The 20,596-nt window shown below is 38.9% G+C and overlaps 2 protein-coding genes across 3 annotated transcripts; both read right to left on the minus strand.

The window, feature by feature from the left end:
* Window positions 1-1,442: 1,442 nt before the first annotated feature.
* Window positions 1,443-4,239, minus strand: s100a11 (S100 calcium binding protein A11). The gene is made up of 3 exons (XM_053637591.1): window positions 4,146-4,239; window positions 3,577-3,730; window positions 1,443-1,779 (listed from the first exon to the last, which is right to left on the minus strand). Exons 2-3 carry the CDS (start codon window positions 3,703-3,705, stop codon window positions 1,645-1,647), a joined length of 264 nt encoding a protein of 87 aa, XP_053493566.1. The 5' UTR covers window positions 3,706-3,730; window positions 4,146-4,239; the 3' UTR covers window positions 1,443-1,644.
* A 116-nt stretch (window positions 4,240-4,355) lies between these two features.
* pbxip1a (pre-B-cell leukemia homeobox interacting protein 1a) lies at window positions 4,356-19,523 on the minus strand. Of its 2 annotated transcripts, XM_053637586.1 has the most exons (11): window positions 19,406-19,523; window positions 16,052-16,142; window positions 12,694-12,778; window positions 12,489-12,562; window positions 11,325-12,162; window positions 11,013-11,240; window positions 10,852-10,875; window positions 10,191-10,222; window positions 9,987-10,049; window positions 9,658-9,820; window positions 4,356-6,609 (listed from the first exon to the last, which is right to left on the minus strand). In XM_053637586.1, exons 2-11 carry the CDS (start codon window positions 16,115-16,117, stop codon window positions 5,831-5,833), a joined length of 2,352 nt encoding a protein of 783 aa, XP_053493561.1. In that variant the 5' UTR covers window positions 16,118-16,142; window positions 19,406-19,523; the 3' UTR covers window positions 4,356-5,830. The 2 variants fall into 2 exon arrangements, with proteins under 2 accessions (XP_053493561.1, XP_053493562.1); XM_053637587.1 differs by lacking the exon at window positions 10,852-10,875.
* Window positions 19,524-20,596: the final 1,073 nt, after the last annotated feature.

The following is a 20,596-nucleotide window of genomic DNA, read 5'->3' on the forward strand; positions in this document are numbered from 1 at the left end:
GTGCTTACTTTCACTACAGTAGCTTTACATGTCTAGGTAGAAATACACCTCTTAATCCCATTTACTACATTCTCTCCACAGACCCTGATGTTTCCTCTCTCTCTCTCTCTCTCTCTGTGTGTGTGTGTGTGTGTGTGTGTGTGTGTGTGTGTGTGTGTGTGTGTGTGTGTGTGTGTGTGTGTGTGTGTGTGTGTGTGTGTGATCATGCCTGAGGGTGGCACCACCATGCTTATGACTGTACCTGTCTGTGTCAGTGTGTGTAAACAACAATCATTCCTTTGTTAGGCCCACCTCTTATTTGTTTGAGTAGGTTAGGTCCCATGAACAAAAGAACCTCCTGTTCAGGCCTCAGGGCACATAAACTGCTCATAGTACGTGAAGAAAAAAAAAAAAAAAAAACGCTTGATAAGTTTACTAGGTCAGATCAGCAGTTAATTTGGAAGCAGGTTGGGCAATGAAGGTACATGAATGGGTTTTGGAATAAAAGGGAGTAGTCTTGTTTTGCTTTAGCAAACATGCAGTTATAAGCCATGCTAATGAAAGTAGCTTCACCTGTTACTGAGGCTCATAAATAAGGCAGCTGTGTTGTGAAACAATGGTTTTGTACTATTAATAATTTGTTTTAGCATCAAATATATTCACATAGAATTGTAGATAAATACAGTACCAATTGATCCCCACTGAATTATTATAGGCTACACAGATATTAAATTTCACAATTACTGTTAGTAATACAATTTTTTAGTAATATGTAAAGAATCAATTTCTTATTTTCCATGTTTGCGATTCCTTTTAGGGTATAACCCAGACTCATCTGATATTTTCTGATTAAGAAATTTAATTTATGCTGCATTCAAAAGTAAAGTATTTGTTTGCTTTTAATCTGACTCCATCTTTCATATGACTCCTCTGGTTTCAACACAGGAGGCATGATGGCTTAGTGGTTAGGACATTTGCCTTGCACCTGGGGGTTTGATTCCTGCCTCCGCCCTGTATGCGTGGAGTTTGTTTGTTCTCCCTGTGCATATGTGTCCAAACACAATAGTTGTAGGCTGATTGGTATCTGTACCTTGTCCATAGCATGTGACTGGGTGTGTGTGATTGTACCCTGGCTTCCCCTCCAGGGTGTCCCGAGTGTCCTTGTGTCCCTTATAGGACCATACATATGCACAAGATTTTTTATTTATTTATTTATTTCAGTAAATGTACCTGTTATGAGTGAATAGAATGATGGATAAGCAGACTTGCTTTAACTTTAAAAGACCAGTGTGTAAAGAATTCCTCCATCAGTAAGTCACACAGCTGAAAGAATGTGGCTTTGGCTGTAGGCCTATTAATTTTTCAATAAGATGTGTTTTTGCCAGTTGTAGCTTTGATATAAAGTAAGGTAACCCTCTACTGATTTAATAAGACAGAGAGAGGAAGAGAATGAACTGAATATATCACGTGTATGTAATCTTTTATTACAAGGTCAATAAGGTCAATAAAACCAAGATAATCTTATGACTACATGAAACTCTTGTCTTCATCAATGGTTAACTTACACTCTTTTGTGTTAGAGCTAGATGGGAAGGTGTCATGGTTATACTTGACCTTTGCCTGCATGTGTGTCAATGAGATATTTCAAATTGTTTGCCTGTAAAATTATTGGCTGAAACCACCATGTGTGCTTGCCAGTTTGCCAATCAGCTGCCAGAATTCCTGAAATGTCAGTTCCCCATCATTGTTCTCATCCAAGGAGCTCATGAGATTGTCGATCACAGCAGGATCACTGGCATTCTGCAGGTAATCAGAAAAAACAGAGGCATTTTTGTAAAATTATGTGGCAAGACAGTTATAATAAAGCAATCCAGTGGCAATATAAAGGCACTATACATTCCTTTCTGTGAGTTAATGTAAATATCCCTCTGCTGAAGTGCCACTGTTTTTTGCTTTCCTCCACTAAGCTGACCAAGATACTGTTTAATATACAGAACTCAATAACACTGAGTTTTATTTGGGCGTTAAGCATTGTCTGTTACATAATAAAGATTGTCAAATATACAGTTGCAATCAAAATTATTCAACCCCCATTGCAAATCGGTTTATTGTCAAAATTTACAGACTTTCAGCTGTTTGCAATGAACAAATCAAACAAAAGCAATTGAAAGTGGTTTCCCCGAATTCAACTGAAATGCAACTTATAATGACTTCTCCAGTTTCAAAATTATTCAACCCCCTGAACAGAATCCCTCACAACAGCACAATTATGCAAAACAGGTGTTGTCTCAGGCACACCTAATGCAACTAATCCTGGGCTTCATTACTTGCACCAGGTGTACTTGAGCTGGAACACATGAAATACCTGAACTGGCTAGAGGCAAAAAAAATATATGAAATACCTGGACGAGGCAGAAAAAGGAAGCTATCAAGGGCTGCAACCAGATTTCTGAGAAGGTAGGTTGTGAAAAACTCTAGAGTGACTGCAAAAGACCTGTAGCAAGACTTGGTGGCAACAGGCACTGAGGTTTCAGTGAGAACAGTAAGGCGCATACTAAACGCAGGTTTCCATGCCAGAACTCCAAGACGTACACCACTACTGACCCAAAAGCACAAGAAAAGTCGGCTCAAAATCATATAAATAAGCTACAGAAGTTTTGGGATTCTGTTCTGTGGAACTTTTCAGCACGATGGATCAGCGGTATGTCAGGAGGCAGAAGAATGAAGAAAGAACACTCTGTCCACAGTCAAGCATGGTGGTGGCTCGGTGATGCTCCGGGGCTGCTTTGCATCCTCTGGCACAGGAAACCTGCAGCGTATGGCAGGCAAGATGGATTCATTGAAGTATCAGGAAATCCTAGAAGAAAACGTCTTGCCATCTGTGAGGAAGCTGAAGCTTGGGCGTCATTTGACCTTCCAACAGGATAATGATCCCAAGCATACCTCAAGTCTTGGTTGCAGAAGAAGTCCTGGATTCTACCGGGCCATCACAGTCATCTGACTTGAACCCCAGAGAAAATCTGGTGGGATTTGAAGAAGGCGGTTGCAGCACGCAAACCCAAGAATATTACTGAACTGGAGGCTGTTGCTCATGAGGAATGGGCTAAGATTCCTCCAAAACGCTGCCAGAAGCTTTGCATCTCGTTTGTAGCAGGTCACAACAGCAAAAGGGTTCTCTAATAAGTACTAAAGATGCTTGCCATAAAGGGGTTGAATAATTTTAATACTGGATAAGTCATTATAAGTTGCATTTATAAATAAATTGCATATATATGTATGTGTGTGTGTGTGTGTGTGTGTGTGTATATATATATATATATATATATATATATATATATATATATATATATATATATATATATATATATATATATGAGAGAGCGCAAGAGAGATGTATAATACAATTCATTGTATTGAACTATTTCAATTGCTTTTGTTTGATTTGTTCATTCCAAACAGCTGAAAGTCTGTAAATTTTGACAATAAACCTGATTTGAATTGGGGGTTAAATAATTTTGATTGCAACTGTATTATTAATACTAAAAGATAAGCAAGAACAATAAGCCAAACATGAGAATAGTAAATAGATGATCTGACCTTGACAAGGTTTGGTAGTTGGGACACCACAAGGGTCTGGAATTCTTCTTTGCTCAGGGTGTGTGAGCTGCCATCTTTAGAGGCAAAAGTCTTGAACTGGGCCACAAGGACATTAATGGCAGACTCCATGTCTAATTGGAATGGGAGTTTTACACTAGACAAAGCAATCATAATACAAACACAAGAGTTACTAATTACTGTCACAATTAGCGCACAAAGCTAGTGCAAAAATAACCTGGTCCAGACAAACAAACAAACTAGTGTTAAATTTATTAAAGGAACAGGTTTATGATTCTAAATCAGTTGCTGTTTCAGATCATTTTTAAAATAACTGAATAAGTGTGTGAATAGGTTTGTCAGCAAAGTAAAAAAACGCAGTGAAGGCTAAAGACGTTATTAACAACACAGATCCAGCATTATCAATTCTTCCAATCTTCCAAGCAAACAAAGAATATCAAGGAATCTTAATTTCAGTTTCATCAAATAATTTCAGCAGAAAATAGCCCAAGTGTGTCCTTAAAGAGTTGAAAAAGAGAGATGGAAGTTAAGAAGGCAGGGAATTTATTTACCTGAGGAGTGCTGTATTGGTAGCAGAAGCAAGCAAACGAATGTTTCATTTCATTTTCACCTCCTCTTTTATTCCCTTCACCCTAAAGCACAGCTCAGCGGAAAACAAGATTTTTCCCCAAACAAAACTCAGATTCCACAGACGGTCAAGGTGCTATTATCTGCTTTAGAGATCTTTCCATTGCAAAAATAAAACACACAACCTGCTTCCATAGTGACACTCTTTTAATAGGCCGATTATAAACATGTACAGATCATAAGTAGACTATAAGCATTTCATACAATAGTCCTAAGTGTTTTAGATGCAATGATGCATCTAAAAAAATCACCTGATGGAATACATTATTAATTTGATTAATATTTAAAACCATTCATAGTGAACTATAATTTATTGTCTGACTTGAGTCCAGCCATTGCATAAATTAATTTCTGACATGAAGGAGGTTAACATTGAAATGGGATTGCGTATTAACATGGTCCAATTTTAATTATGTTTTTACAATTACAATTTGGCTTTGAAAAAATAAAAAAAAAAATCATTCACTGTAGTGCAAAACGAGAGACTGAAAAACAGATTGTGTAAGTTTAATACGGCAGACTTTTTCTTCAGCTAGGAAGACGAGACAAACAAAAAATAAATAAGCAAGCTCAAATTACATGGACAAAAATAATTATCTAGGTGTCTTTAACCCCCTTGTTTAAGTGAGATCCTGGGAGGCTTAATTTGACACCCAGCATCTCACTTAAACTATAAACGCACATTAGCAAAACAAAAAAACGTCTTCAGAAATTTAATTACCTTTGTAGCTTACAATGCACAAAGCTGACAACGTACGAGGTTAATTTAATTTCTTGAAATTGCTCTGATGTGCAGATAATCAAACTCATAAATGGTGATAATAGCATGTTAGTGCTTTCCATATCAATTAAAAGTGCTTGCATGCAAAGTAAATATAAAAGCATCACAACAAAGCTTAAAAGGTTCTAAAACAAACGTCATGCTGACAAGGTCATATGTACACAGGACAGAAACCAGTTTGACACTTGAGCAGTCAGTGATTCTACAGTGAGAATGTTAACAGGAACAGAGAGGTTGTCCCAAGTAAATGGACAAATACATACACACAAAATCCTTCATCTCTGTCTTATATTGTGGCCCTGGGCAGCTTAACATAGTCACTAATGGGGGTCAACAGAATCGTTATGTCCTGAAGATGATGTGATTTTACTTGACAGCAAAAAACAACAATGTACTGTTAAAGTAACTACTGCTTTACACAGTACGCAAGAACCAGGGTCTTAGTGTTTAAGAACAGAGGTAGTGTATTACACCCATCACACAGAAGACACTTCACTATATAACTCCAGAAACACATCTTACAAACACTACAAGCATACTGCAGTTAGTACATGGAGCTGGGGGGAAACTCAGACCCATTATTTCTCAGACCTCTCATGTTGGTGTAATGGGTTTGATGATCCACCTAAATTATGGTTAGAACTTTACAAAAGACTCTAGAAACACTCTCCTCACACTACAGACATATTACTGTTATATCATATAGCTTGGGGAAAAGAATTCTGTATAGTGAGAGCATTGCTCACTGCTTGTCATCATGTGGTATCTTTTATTTATGTCATATGGCTCATTTACTATGTTCCTCAGCACTGCTCCTTCCTGCTTTCTCTACGCAGCAAACTGCCACAGTGCCTCCCTCTCAAACTCCTCCATCTCCTCCTCCAGCACATCATCGTCGATTAGAACATCCGCCAAGTCCTCCAAAATGTCGGCCACATCTTCTGCAAACTCACTGAAGAGCATTCTGTCGTGGCTGAAAACTCCACCATAGAAAAACTGGGAAACAAGATGATGGAAAGCTTCCTTATTCTTCGCACTGAGCCCTTGCAATTTGTTAAGATAGATATCCAGGAGGCCCTGAAAATCAGAGAGCTTGACACGAATGAGGCCCTCTGCTTCAGCGCAGCCCGACACATCATGGCAGTGTTCAGGAGGATTTTGGTTTCTCTTGAGCTTCTTCTCTTGAAGTTTCCAGAAGTCCTTTGATTCATGGTGCTGGTGCACTTTATGATCATGCTTATGCTTGTGGCCAGGCCTGGCCTGCCAAGACCTCTCCTGCTTCCTCCTCTCTCTCTCCAGCTTCCGCTCAGCCTTCTTATTCTCCCACTCGTCGCTGTACTTCTTTAAGAGCTCTTTGTGCTTTTGGACATTGTCACCCCACTCATTTTTCCTGTTTTCCCCTCCTTTTTGCTTCCTCCTCCACTCTTCCTTCTTGCCTATGTAGTCCACCTGTTCTGATAACCTCTGCTGCATCTCAACCAGTCTCTCTCGTAACCATTTCTTGGGACAGTCCGGTTTTTTCATTCCTTCTAACCGTGTCTTACTCTGTTCCAAGAGAATCTTTTGTCTCTTGAGCTCATCTTTTTTTCCCTGCCGTCTGCCAGGCCCTGGGGGGCAAAAATATATATAAAATTTAATGCTTATGTCATAACAGCAATAAAACCAATAAAACCAGCAATAATAAAAAAAAAACCCCACACACCACTGTATACAGTGCTGTGAAAAAGTATTTGCCCTCTCCTGATTTCTTCTGTTTTGTGTATAAATTGTTTCAGAAATTAAAACAAAATCTAAAATAAAACAAAGTAAACACAAAATGAGTTTTGTAAATGATAATGTAATTTATTGAAGCAAAAAAATTTATCAAATTCGAACTGGGCCTGTGTGAAAATTTGTTTGCCCCTGCAGTTAACTAACTGTGCATCACTCTTAAACTTCTGACTTGTTTACATTTCTGAGCGTTTGCCACCTCTGAGATGCTATCATAAATGACCAGTAGATGGCAGAGTAACGTGTATTAGAACTCCTTGGCACAGCAGCGATTTAGTAGGCCTACCAGTAGGCCTATACAGTGCCCTCCACTAATATTGGCACCCTTGGTTTGTTTGATATCTTTTGATATAATTGTTTGATAGCCATGAGAGCATAGTATTTTTGTGAATTAAAAAAAAAAAAAAGATCAAAAGGTTACACAATAAAGACAATTTTTCACAGCCTTCTTTGCACATATGTAAGTTCAAAGAAATTCCAGAAATGATGACGAGATTGAAATACATCAGTCTGGGAAGGGTTACAAAGCTATTTCAAAGGCTCTGGGACTCCAAAGGACCACAATGAGACCCATTATCTTGAGAAACTCGGCTCAATAATAAACCTTCCCAGAAGAGGCTGACCGTTCAAAATTCCTCCAAGAGCACAGCAACGACTCATACAGGAAGTCACAAAAGAGCCAAGGACAACATCAAAGGACCTACAGGCCTCTTTTGCATCAATGAAGGTTCATGACTCCACTACTAGAAAGACACTGGGCAAAAATGGCATCCATGGAAGAGTGGCGAGGTGAAAAACACTGCTAACCCAGAAGAACATTAAGGCTCGTCTGAATTTTGCCAAAACCCACCTTGATGATCCTCAAACCTTTTGGGAGAATGTTCTGTGGATTGAGTCGAAAGTGGAACTGTTTGGACGACAGTGGTCCCGTTACATCTGGCATAAACCAAACACTGAAATCCACAAAAAGAACATCATACCTGTGATCAAGCATGGTGGTGGAAGTGTGATGGTGTGGGGATGCTTTGCTGCTTCAGGGACTGGGCAACTTACAGTGATTGAAAGTAACATGAATTCTGCTCTCTACCAGAAAATCCTAAAGGAGAATGTCCGATCTTCAGTCTGTAAATTGAAATTCAAGTGCAACTGGATTATGCAGCAAGACAATGATCCAAAGCATAGGATCCTAAGTCCTAGTCCTAGAAATAAGTGAAAGTCTGATCTTCAGTTATCGGCAGCGTTTGGTTGCAGTTATTGCTGCTAAAGGTGCCACAACCAGATTTGAAGTTTAAGGGGGCAATTAGTTTTTGACATTGGTGATAGGTGTTGGATAACATTTGTTGCTTCAATAAAAAAATTAAAAAATTAAAACTGTATTGTATTTACTCAGGTTGCCTTTGTTTTATGTTGTATTTCGTTTGAAGATCTAAAACTATTTAGTATGAGATATACACAAAAACAAAAGTAATCAGAAATCAGCTTCTTGACAGCACTGTATTTCCTTCATGTTATCCCTAACAAACAGGTTCCTAACAGGAAGCCTTCTATACATTTTTCTATAGTACATATATCAGAGTCGGACATTACGTGTCAGTCATTACAGTAAATATAATTTATTGTCAGAGAGTATAAACAAAAGCCAGGCTTATTATTTCTCACACTGTTTGTGCATATGTGTGTTTTAATGTTTTGATTTAGGCAACAATTTATTAGTCCTTCCTACACAATGATCACTCTCAATAAAGAGCTCATCCAAGATAACACATCATGTCAACTAATTCAAACAGTCAAATATGCGCAGTCCATTTTATTCAAAACCATTATTTTAGGCTTCGCGCTAAAAATCACCGTATCAAATTTTATATTCAATTAAAGCTTGATTTAGTTCATTGAACTAAAAGTTCACCCAATTACTAAAATAGTCATATAATTTTTCAGAACACAATCATAATATATACACAACATCTTTACAAGCATAACATGTTTTCCTCCTGTGTTTATATTTTCTTCAGGTGAATGCATAGTGGATATAAAAAGTCTACACAAAAACTGCTATTTTAACATGAGTGTGAAGTACATCCGAAACCAACTATTTCTTTACACCGTGTTGGGTTATTCACTTCCAAACGAGGTTATAATTGCAGAAAGTTTTATTTATTAATTGACTGATTGTATTTTATATAGAACAAATAGGTTTTGACCATTTATTTATTTCTTTGCTTGCCCCACTCTATATGCTATCTTTTTATTCCTTGACCTATACGAGTTTATTCCTGGTGGAGGTAGAAAAACTAGTAACCTTTGTAAATGTTTAATCAGATACAGAGAAATTTTCTGTTTAACTGAAATAATGGTCATTGGCCAAATGTGTACAGGGGAAAGATGAGGTTGAGGTATTCATTCATTCATTCTTCTGTAAGCATGTTATCCTGGTCAGGGTTGTGGTGGATCTTGAGCTTATCCCAGAAACACTGGGTGTGAGACGGCAATCCAGTCTGTTGTAGGACACCATGCACATTCTTGTTCACATCTAGGGGCCATTTACTGTAGACAATGTACCTAACTGCATGTTTTTGGTAGGTGGAAGGAAACTGGAATAACCCAGATGAAAGCCATGTGAACACAGAATCTCCGCACAGTCAGTAACTCGAGCTCAGGATCGAAACAGGGACCCTGTGCTGCGCTAATGTACCGCTCCAGTTGAAGTGTTTATAAAGCTATTCATATTTTGTGTTTGCAGTCACTGCTATTTGCTTTTAACTTTTGTTAACAAGCAGTGCAGTGCAGAGTTCATAATAAATTAACTCGATTACTCATAAGTCAAACGACTTAGAAAGAATGAAAATGGAAAAGAAAAGATGAATTTGAGAACAGCTATGGTGTACCTGTGAGTTGGGTCAGCTCAGAGACCCTAGCTTTAAGTGCCTCTAATTCGTCTTTCAGGCTTGGCAATGCAGACAATTCTTCTTTCATCCTAGTGTGTTCTTCGTCAGTGATTCCTTTCTCTGCAGCTGCCCTCAACGCCCTGTCCAGTTCCTCCTTTTGTACCTGAGAAGTTGATTGCATATAGTTTATTCACTGCAATTAATGAATGTGTTTAAAAGTATCACAATAGGACAACGAAACAAACTACACATTAAAGTTACATTTTAAAAACAAGATACAGATACAGATGAGAATGAACCGTAACACAACAAGGGACTGTTATTCCAACCTGTATTTGGGTCTCCAGTATGGAAATCTGCTTGTTTTCTTCAACAAGTTTTTCAAGAAGTTCCTAGGGTGTAACAGATTGGAGTACTGATTAGAGAAAACTGCAAAAGATGCATTTTCCACAGAAACAGCCAACAATAATACAATTGCTAATGTGACAAACAAAGGAGGGTAGAACAGATAAAGTATGTAGAAAGGAGTCAACCTGGTCACTTAACTCTGAGCCATCAAAGTCATCTGGAGGGAGAGAGAGAGAGAGAGAGAGAGAGAGAGAGAAGAGAGAGAGAATTAGGATAGAGAGAGAAATTAAATAGAAGCAAGATGCATAAAAAAGAGATGAATTTAAATAAACATGCCACAGAGTTCCAGTGCTTTGTTTCCTCAAATGAAAATATTTCCAGTTACAATTTTCAAGAACAGAGACCCACTGATCCTTATCCTAACACAAAATTTTGACTGAAAGTGCAGTTTAGAAAATAATGCGAGTACATTCAACCGTATTGCAAAAGTTGTCTCAACATGCTCTTAGCAAAGCCATTCACACAAAGCAGTGAAAGTGTACTAGCATAGTGTATATCAGCTAAACAGTTACACTTAGTTCATGAAATACCACATGACTGTATTGTATGTAGTCCAGGAAACCAAACGTTAGGAGAGACAAGCACCTGATGGTATTTGGTCAGGGTAAGCTTTTGGTTTTGGTAGAAGTGGCCCTCCGTCTCTGATCTAGGTCCGATTTTATGTTTCCCTTCAGTAGAGGTCATGGGAAATGTTATAGCTAAGAAGATGGTCCTGAATCAGCACTAAAGGGAGACCTCTACCTGTAGGCAATACACAAGCTTATACCGCCATCTAGCTGTACCTACCCCCGGCTTGGTTGAATATGGTACCTGGAGACGCAACACAATATAATACAACACCTGAAAAGTTTCAAATTATTTCTGAAATCATGAAGTCTGGAAATAGAGTTGCATGGTCTTAATTGGTCTTATTCAGGAAATATTCCCAACATAACTACATAACTCACCAGATAAAAAAAAGGAGCCTAGACACAACAGCGCCAGAGCTCCTATGATCAGGCAATTAATCGACAAGCCAGGTTTCTCTTCTTTCCTCTCTGGTAGTTTAAACTCCGTTTCCTCCCCATCTTCCTCATCTGAGCTCTGTCTCAGCTCCTCAGGATAGTGCACATGTCGCTGTCGCAGTCCACTGTCCTCTCCTCTGTGCTCAATCGGCACATCTGTGCCAAGACATTCTGAACAAAACAGGAGCAAGTGAGAAGTTAAAAATGTGATAGAAAGGAAGGAGAAGGTAGACTGCTATAATTACTGTACTGTACCTGCCTCCGTTGCAACATTAATGGATTTGTGTTCCTCTCTGTCAGTTACAAGCTCTTTCTCTTCCAAGACCAAGGAAGCAGGGGTTTCTGGGTAAGGGCTCTCAGTTGCAGAGCTAAAATTAATTTCCAAAGACAGACTAGGAGATGAGCTTTCAGGGCAGGAGCTTACCCCAGTGTGAATATCTAACACAGGGACTGCAGAAGTAAGACTAATGTCAGAGACAAGGCTTACATCTGCAGTAACATCAGAAAAAGAAAACTCTGGGGGCTCAGGGGCGGGGCTTATTTCAGCTGTAGGTTTTGAGGCAGGGCCAATTTCAGCTGTAGGTTCTGAGGCAGGGCCAACTTCAGCTGTAGGTTCTGAGGCAGGGCCAACTTCAGCTGTAGGTTCTGAGGCAGGGCCAACTTCAGCTCTAGGTTCTGAGGCAGGGCCAACTTCAGCTCTAGGTTCTGAGGCAGGGCCAATTTTGGCTGTAGGTTCTGAGGAAGGACAGATTTCAGCTATAGGTTTTGCAGCAGGGCCAATGTTATCCACAAATTCAGGTGTTGCTTCAGCTACAACTTCACAGACAGGACATTGCTTGGGTGAAAATTCAAGGGTAGGCTGTGTGTCAGATAAAAGCTCTTCATAGGATGTTTCAAGGAAAGGCTCGTGTGAAAGAAAGAGGGATGACTCAGTTGATATGCTAAAGGGAACTGCTCCAAGCAGATCATTGTCTGGTGGAGAGGTTGTGATAGTAGCATGGATAACTGGTGCGCAAATCTCAGGATCAGCCTCAACACTTGGACCAGACACCGCTCCCTCATTAAATAATTCTGGGGATGTTTCTTGGCAAACCTGCAAATAAGACATTTCACATGCATGTGTTTAAAGGTCTGCCATCTGTTTTACAAATGCACTATTTGTCATATCATAGGACAATTTAAAAAAAAGTTTCCAAAATATACACTGCTTCTAGGTACCACCAGATATATACCCTTTTGGTCTTAAGCAATTATTTTCTGTGTGGTTTACTTGAAAGTTCTGTGCTTTGTTGTAAATATTTACTTTATCAGATGCTGTTCTGTACTAATCAGATATGGCAACTCCACATGTACCTACAACAATTTTCCTTTGATTTAAGATTATGGTAATATGAACAGAATATGAACAGAGATTTGAACCTGGTGGCCCTCTTCTGACAAGACGGTCTCCTGTGTAGCTTCACTATCACTTGGCTTCACCTCGAAAGAGCTTCCTGTAATGAACAGAGATGTAAAGTTCAGATGTTATAAACTCCCAAACATTGGTCATTGTAAGACGTCTATTCAGGTAATCTAACTGTGTCTAATAAAAGATGAAATGCAGGCACAGGATTGAAGAAGTAACCTGCAAGTTCCTCTGAAAGGCTTGGAACATCACCGATACTCTCAGTTCCATCATCTACTGGTCCAGCAGTGTCAATGGCAGCCTCCTGAAATAAGTAAAACCGGTCTCTGAGTATTCACTATGTAAAGAATAATTTATATTCCACAAACCAGGATAAAAACAGCATGTCAGCCGCTCTCTTGGCTCATTTCCTACATCACACCAAAAACAAACAATTACACATAAAAATAAAGATGTTGTAGATTGCAACACAGTAAACCAAGTGAACACAGTAGATAGCAGCCTTCAAGATTCTGAAGCTTGTAGCCAGCTAAGTGTACAAAAGGTATCAAAAGGTATTCAACATACAGCATTACAAACTGGGAAGGAAGAGACATGTGACACATAGTGAGCGCAGTATGCCATCTTAACTAGCTGGTGGAAAAGACTTGTGAGATTACAACAATGAGTTACTGCATCTATTGGTTATTGGGATAGCCATTAGATACCTGGATTATTGGTTTTCTCTTAACGTGATCTAAATATAACAACGTGTTTGTTTGACTAAATTTACACTTACCATCCACTTTATTAGGAACACCTGTACGTTCATGGCACTTTATATATCATCTTTTAACCTTAGCGGTTCTACAAAGTGCTTTACAGTTTCTCATTCACACACAACCACACACCAAGGCACTAGCCTGCCATCAGGAGCAACTTGGGGTTCAGTGTCTTGCCCAAGAACACTTCGGCATGTGGAGGTATTTGGACCGGGGATCGACCCGCCAACTCTGTGATTAGTGGACATGCATAAAATCATGTATATACAGGTCAAGAGCTTAATTTAATGTTCACATCAAACACCAGAATGAAAAAAAAAACTGTGATCTCTGTGACTCTGTGGTCGTGGTATGATTGATGGTGTCAGATGGACTGGTTTGAGTATTTCAGAAACTGCTGATCTCCTGGGATTTTCACACACAACAGTCTCTATTTTACATAGACTGGTGTGAATAACAAAAAAAAACAACATTGAGTGAGTGATAGTTCTGTGGGTGGAAACGCCTAGTTGATAAGAGAGGTCAGAGGAAAATGTCCTGATTGGATCGAGCTACCAAGAAGGATATAGTAACTCATATAAATACTTTTTATAAACGCAGAAAAGCATCTCAGCATGCACAAAACATTGAACCTGGCGGTGGGTTAAAACAACAGAACATCATGTTCCACTCCTGTCAGCCAACAACAAGAATCTGAGGCTATCATTGGTACAGACTCACCGAAATTGGACAGTTGAAAGAAAATCACCTGGTCTTTTTCCAGTCTTCAACTGTCCAGTGTTAGTGAGTCTGTGCCCACGACAGCCTCACATTCCTGTTCTCGGTTGAGAGGAGTGGAGCCTGATTTGGTCTTCCTCAAGGTTTGATGTGTTGTGCATTCTGAGATGATTTTCTGCTCACCAATGGTTGTAAAGAGTGATTATTTGAATTACTATAGACTTCCTGTCAGCTCAGACCAGTTTGGTCATTCTCCTCTGATCTCTCTCATCAACAAGGTGTTTCAGCCAACAGACCCTCCACACATAGGATGTTTTATTTTGCTTTTTGCACCATTCTGTTTAAACTCTTGAGACTGTTGTGTGTAAAATTTTCAGGAGATCAGCAGTTTCTGAAATTCTCAAACCAGCCCATTTGATACCAACAACCATGCCACGGTGTTAAAGTTAGAGATCACACTTTTTCTTCATTTTTATGTTTGATGTGAACTGAAGCTCTTGACCTGTATCTGCATGATTTTATACATTGTGCTGCTGCCACATGATTGGATGATTAGATAACTGCATGAATATGCAGGTGTACAGCTGTTCCTAATAGGGTGGACAGTGAGTGTATATGGTCATACATGAAATCATCTGTACAAGTCTAAAGCTACAAGATATGTGATCCAGCTGCAAACAACTTATATACAATATATAATAGGACAAAGAGAGTGCAAAAAACTATTTGCTCATCTTGCAAATATCGAAACCATTTGGCCAAGATTACACCCAAATTAAATATCACAATATTTCATTTATTCGCTGCAATTTATTACAATTGAAGAGAATGATTTTCAAAATTATTCTTGTAATATGTAGCATCGTAGTTTGGAATATATTCCCATATTTTAATAGCTAGCTAATTAGCTTTCCGAACAATAATAAAACTAAATACTAATACTAATAAAATACTTTCTATACTGCCTTTCTTACATATAGGATAACAATACATTTTAATGATCAAAACGAAAACAAAACTTACAAACAAAAAAAAAAGCTAATTTTGATATGGTTTCACTGGTTGCAGTCCATTTGATGACCACACACAATCCACAGCTCACCAAAGAAGACAAGACATTACTGTGCTTGGGATAACAAAGCCCACCAAACAGACAAACGAGCCAACTAACATTAGCTAGCTAGCTAATGTAACTTCACAACTTTGCTTTAAATTCCACTGGTAAAAAAAATAACTCTGTATCACTCTTAAACTTCTGACTTCTTTACATTTCTGAGCCTTTGCCATCTCTGATACGCTATCATAAATGGCCAACAGATGGCAGAGTAACGTGTATTAGAACTACTTGGCACAGCAGCGATTTAGTAGGTCTACCTATATACAGCGCCATCCACTAATATTGGCACCCTTGGTAAATATGAGCAAAGAAGGCTGTGAAAAATTGTCTTTAACACTAAATTACTAATTGTATAATTATTGTGGTGACAGTGAAAAAATCATATTGTTCTTTTCTGACTTAATTATTTTACTTATTTCACTTAGAACAAAAATCTTATACCAGATTTACAAAAAATGCTTGCATATTGTTTTATAGATCCAGTCCTGGAGTACCAAACACCTATATCCTTGTCTGAGTTGCACGGTGCGGTCATTTTATCTGAATACCAACTGATTCAGATAACTGATAAAAAGATTTGGCATGGCATTATATGTAGGCCTGTCATACTGCAATTATCACTTCGTCTTTTTTGTTGTACTCTTATAATATGAGCATAACAGTAGTGTAATAGTGCACATACCCTATAAACACCAACCATTTATCAACATAAAAATATAAAAAGCTTCTGACCAAGAATAATGATTAAAATGTGATACTGTATGATTTGATTATATGAGCTAAGATTTAATAGGGATAAGCTCAAATATTCAGGATCAAATTAAGCAATTGCAGTTAGGCACTCACATATTAGTTATAACATGCCTAACACTAAAATCAGAAGCAAATTCATAACCAAATTTGTCACATATTCTTTTATGAAGTATCGTTATGTGCAAAAAAATAAATAAAAGTCATGTGTGTGCTGTGTCTAATTGTTTACCTCAGGAGAGAGGAGTGTCCAGCTGTTACTGGATGACCCGCTACTGCCGGTGCTGTTATCCGACATCACCTCCGTGTGGCTGGCTCAGCAACTGCAAAATACCTTCCATTAAAATCTTTTCCCAGCTCTCACCAAGTGTAAAGGCTGCATCCAACTAAAAGATGTAACTCGTAATTTCCGAGCTCAGACTAATAAAAAACAAAGAAAGCGGGTCTCCTCAAAGCCAAGCTCAGCAAGTGACGTCAAATCAACATGGCTGCTCAAAGCATGTAAACACGGAGGCTGCGTCCCAAATCGCGTACTGCAATAGTACGTACTCCATTTGCTACATACTAATCAGTATGTGTGTGCAGTATGACTACAATACCAGACATACTACAACCGCTATGTTGGCATTGTCATGTGACCTTCGATGTCATCATAAAAAAAAAAAATCTTAAATGGACCACCAGATCAAAGCACCTGCACTAACGGAAAATGCAAATCAGGAAAGTTAACTGAATTAGTCATTTAATGTGGGCAGTGTTAACAGGCTGAGATAAATTCACTGCCGTTAGCTTGGCCAGCTAAGGCATGATGGAGATCACAAAAAAATGCTTCAAATGCTGTGACAACTGTTTTCTTGTTTAAACCTTCAAAAAGTTAACAATTTATTCAGGCATTGTTAAACAAGTCCTGTTCAACCAAGGTTTAATACTTAAAAAGAGCCGACTCTTTCATCGCTGAGTTATTCAGAAATCTCTCTGCGTGCACCGCACAGAAGCTCCAGGACATGGTTGACATCACACATCGGCTCGGTCCAAATCCTCGATGCATCATCATGTAATTTCTATCCCGCACATGTCGTAATGCAATATGGGCAGCAGCCAAATGATCTGAACTTTTGAAACAAAAGAGAATCCGTTTTAATGCAGGATTAAATGGGATCTGTTGCGTTTATTAATGGGAAAAGAATTTCCGTTCACGACATTTAGTATGGCATTACAATCTCAATAAACATGCTGCTGCTGATGTTCGTTTTTTTTTTTTTTTTTTTGCTTAACAAATACTTCATATAATTTATCATTTCTACCATTTCGATTGTATTATTTTCCTTGTACGGGTCCATGATAGGGTATATCGATATGCTTCATTAAGCTTGGGTGGGACGTTTGAACCCAAAGTTTTGCATATCCTTTAAGAAGGGTTACGTTTTAAGTTTGTGTATTGGAATTAGACATTTTGTAGTATGTAAAGTTCTAATCTCATGTTCTCGTTCAATTGTCCTTGTTTTTTATTGAATGTTCAGGGACTATGTGGTCTTAACAAACGAAAAGCTTTATTTTTATTTTGTAAATCCAAGAAAACGGACATATACTTCCTGCAAGAAACGCATTCATGTGTTGAGGATGAAAAGCTCTGGCGTAACCAGTGAGTGGGGGAGCACTGTTTTGTTCTGTCATGGGTCCAGTGCATCAGGAGGGCCCGCTGTGTTACTTAATAGTGGGTTTCAAGGAAAGTTCACTGAGACATTTTTTCAGGGACAGGGAGATGGATAATTTTAGTGACCTATACAGATAGTAGTATTTTTATAATGATTAACATATATGGGTTGAATAGAGCTTCATTAAATGTAGCTCTATTTGATTATATAATTTCTAAAGCAATTCATCTAAAAATCAAATATCCTTCTGCCTTTGTTTTCCTTGGTGTTGAGTCTAATGAGTCACCTGATTCGGTTGCTGATGGATATCCGCCAAGAAGGGTTTCTGATGGTGCTAACCCCCTTATAAGAAAACTTTGACAGAGTTTGAACTTGTTCGATGTGCATAGGTACTTCCATGTACACCTGTTTTTTCTCATATTCATGAATAGATCTGTGACTGATATCAGACTGTTTAATACCTTATTTGACTTCTGCAGAAAATTCACCCTCGTCCTTAACAGACCATTGACATTAGTTTGTCTGATGTTAGAACAAGGCAAAAAACTAATTAAACCCCGGCTACTGGAAGTTAAATTGCTCTTTTCTTTTATCTGATTCATATTGTCAGGAAATTGCAAAAATCACAGAGAACATTAAGTCCCTGGCAGGTGTCTCAGCCATCATGAAATGGGAGCAATTTAAGTATGAAGTCTTCCACGATTTTTTTTTCTGAGCTCATCCACACCACTCCCATTGCATTATGGGATTTTTGGTGTTTTTAGGTGGCAGATATCAAGCCATTTTCATAGATCGCATGTAATAATGTTATTTATTTATGTTACATCATGACCACACATTGCCAGTGACATGAATGTTTTATGAATTCGCTGCATGTTGCAGCTGCATGTTTAGCTCACTCTGTGCTTTGGGTGTATTAAAGTGTCTGGTTGTGAAGAAGCTCAGGGAACATTTAGTAAGATATTGTTTGGCTGAATAGTAAACAAGGCCCGGGGTTCAATGGTAAGTGAGAGCCAGCTGGTCTTAGGGCGCTCAAAAAAAATAATAAAAAAAAATAAACAGTGGGTCGTGCAATCAGTTTCACTCTGCAAAATCTCACCGGAAGCAGTACGCCATCCCGGTATTTCGGACATACTACGGCTCTGATAGTACGCGATTTCGGGCGCACCTCCTAGCACTTCTTACCTTGAAACAGACATTCCCACTTCCCACTTAAGTCGAATGCAGCAATATTATTGCCCTGACGACGACAGTGACGTAACCTACCGCGGGCACGGATAACGTCACGAGCGTTTAGCATTCTGGGATACAGTGACACGGGTAGACGGACGCGCAGATTATTATAACAGCAATGTTATTAAACAGAAACGTTAAGGCGGCGTTTCAGTTGTAAAACGCAAAGGTCAGATTTCAGAAACGGTCCAAATAAACAACAACAACAGGGGGCGACTTAAGAAACCACACTGTAAAGAACTGAATACGCTGCACGACCCACTGTTTATTTATTTTATTCTTTTATTTTTTTTAATGTAAGCGCCCCAGACCAGCTGGCTCTCACTTATAATTGAACCCCGGGCCGTGTTTACTAATCAGCCAAACAATATCTTACTAAATATTCCCCGAGCTTCTTCACAACCAGACACTTTAATACACCCAAAGTGAGCGAAACATGCAGCGAATTCATAAAACATTCGTGTCACTGGCAATGTGTGGTCATGATGTAACATAGCCTAAATAAACAACATTATTACACGCTATCTACGAAAATGGTTTTATATCTGCCACCTAAGAACAACAAGATGAAGGAATGTATTATCTGCAGTAGTATTATCCCAGTGGTTCACACTACACAGACACGACACACAAAATGAAGGCTTATGGACGACTCCGGCTGTTATCTGGAGCTCAGTCCAGCCCTTAAATGTTCATACCGTGATTATAAACTGCAGTTTATAAAATCCTTCTCTCCTCCGTCTTTGTTTAAATGTTTTTTTGATGCGTTCGTGCGTCCAAAGTTGGGAACTTCGGGAATTCCGAGTTGCGTCCCGCCTACTGCTGTATGGTGTCCAGTGACGTCGGAAGGAACCAGCCAATCAGATCCTTCACGCAGCTGGTGCTCACTGTGATTGACAGTTACAGGTGAGAGTGACTATGAACTCTTCCTGTCTTATGGCACACTAGAGACAAACCTAAGTGACATCACAACATGTATGTGTGTCCTATATATACACAGGGAATGGCTGGGACGTGTTCTCCAGCCATGGACTGACACGTCTGCATAGGGCTATATTTGTTGGGGTTTCCCAAGTGGACAGTCCCATCCTATTAACATTAGCCTGGTATTGCATCATTGGGTCAAGGAACATGTTAGAGTTTATTCCTTTGGTGGATAAGAAGGAAACAATAGGACATTGTTAATATAGGATATTGATATAGGATGTGGAATGAGAATATAAAAAATATCAGTGCAACCAAATGGCCACTTTTTGTGTACAAGTGTGTAAGTTGTATAGTATAGGCTATCACTTCTCTTTCTATTAGCAAATTTGGAATATTATCTGGTGTGGTAGTAAAAATGTTAGAGGTTTAAACTGATTAACACCAATTGCAGTTTCCCAAAAATAAAAACGTCACAGGGGTTGTTTCTCTCAAACTGACTCTTCGTGTGCATGAAAAGGGGATCAAGGTGTTTGTTGTTGTTGTTGTTGTTGTTTTCCCAGAGCATCACACTCCTTTCATCAGCTTGTCTTCTTCCCACATTGCATCTTGGTGCTATCACTTCCCCAGGTAAATGGCACATTAAACACATAATGTAAAAAATAAAATTAAATAAAGGGGACTCATCAGACCAGGCGACCTTCTTCCATTGCTGCAAGGTTCAGACCTGACACTCGTGTACCTGTTGTACATACTTGCGATGGTGGACAGGCATTGGCATGGGCACTCTGTTCAGTCTATGGCTATGGAGCCGCATGTAATGTATAGTGTGTTGTGACACATTCCTCCCGTAACCATCCATCCATCCATTTTCTGTACTGCTTCTTACCACAGGGTCACAAGGTGCTTGGAGCCTATCACAGGGAGCTCGGGGAACAAGGGGGGGGACACCCTGGATTGGGTGC

The sequence above is a fragment of the Ictalurus furcatus genome, chromosome 12 (genome assembly GCF_023375685.1).
Source record: "Ictalurus furcatus strain D&B chromosome 12, Billie_1.0, whole genome shotgun sequence".
Taxonomy (NCBI): domain Eukaryota; kingdom Metazoa; phylum Chordata; class Actinopteri; order Siluriformes; family Ictaluridae; genus Ictalurus; species Ictalurus furcatus.

What these genes read in the sequence shown, in the direction of transcription:
- s100a11 (XM_053637591.1), bottom strand. Translation starts at nt 3,705, where the DNA reads ATGGAGTCTGCCATTAATGTCCTTGTGGCCCAGTTCAAGACTTTTGCC. An exon ending in AACTACCAAACCTTGTCAAG is followed by an intron (nt 1,780 to 3,576) that starts GTCAGATCATCT and finishes GATTACCTGCAG; the next exon opens with AATGCCAGTGATCCTGCTGT.
- pbxip1a (XM_053637586.1), bottom strand. Translation starts at nt 16,117, where the DNA reads ATGTCGGATAACAGCACCGGCAGTAGCGGGTCATCCAGTAACAGCTGG. An exon ending in CCTTTCAGAGGAACTTGCAG is followed by an intron (nt 12,563 to 12,693) that starts GTTACTTCTTCA and finishes TGTTCATTACAG; the next exon opens with GAAGCTCTTTCGAGGTGAAG. An exon ending in GCTCAGAGTTAAGTGACCAG is followed by an intron (nt 10,050 to 10,190) that starts GTTGACTCCTTT and finishes GTTACACCCTAG; the next exon opens with GAACTTCTTGAAAAACTTGT.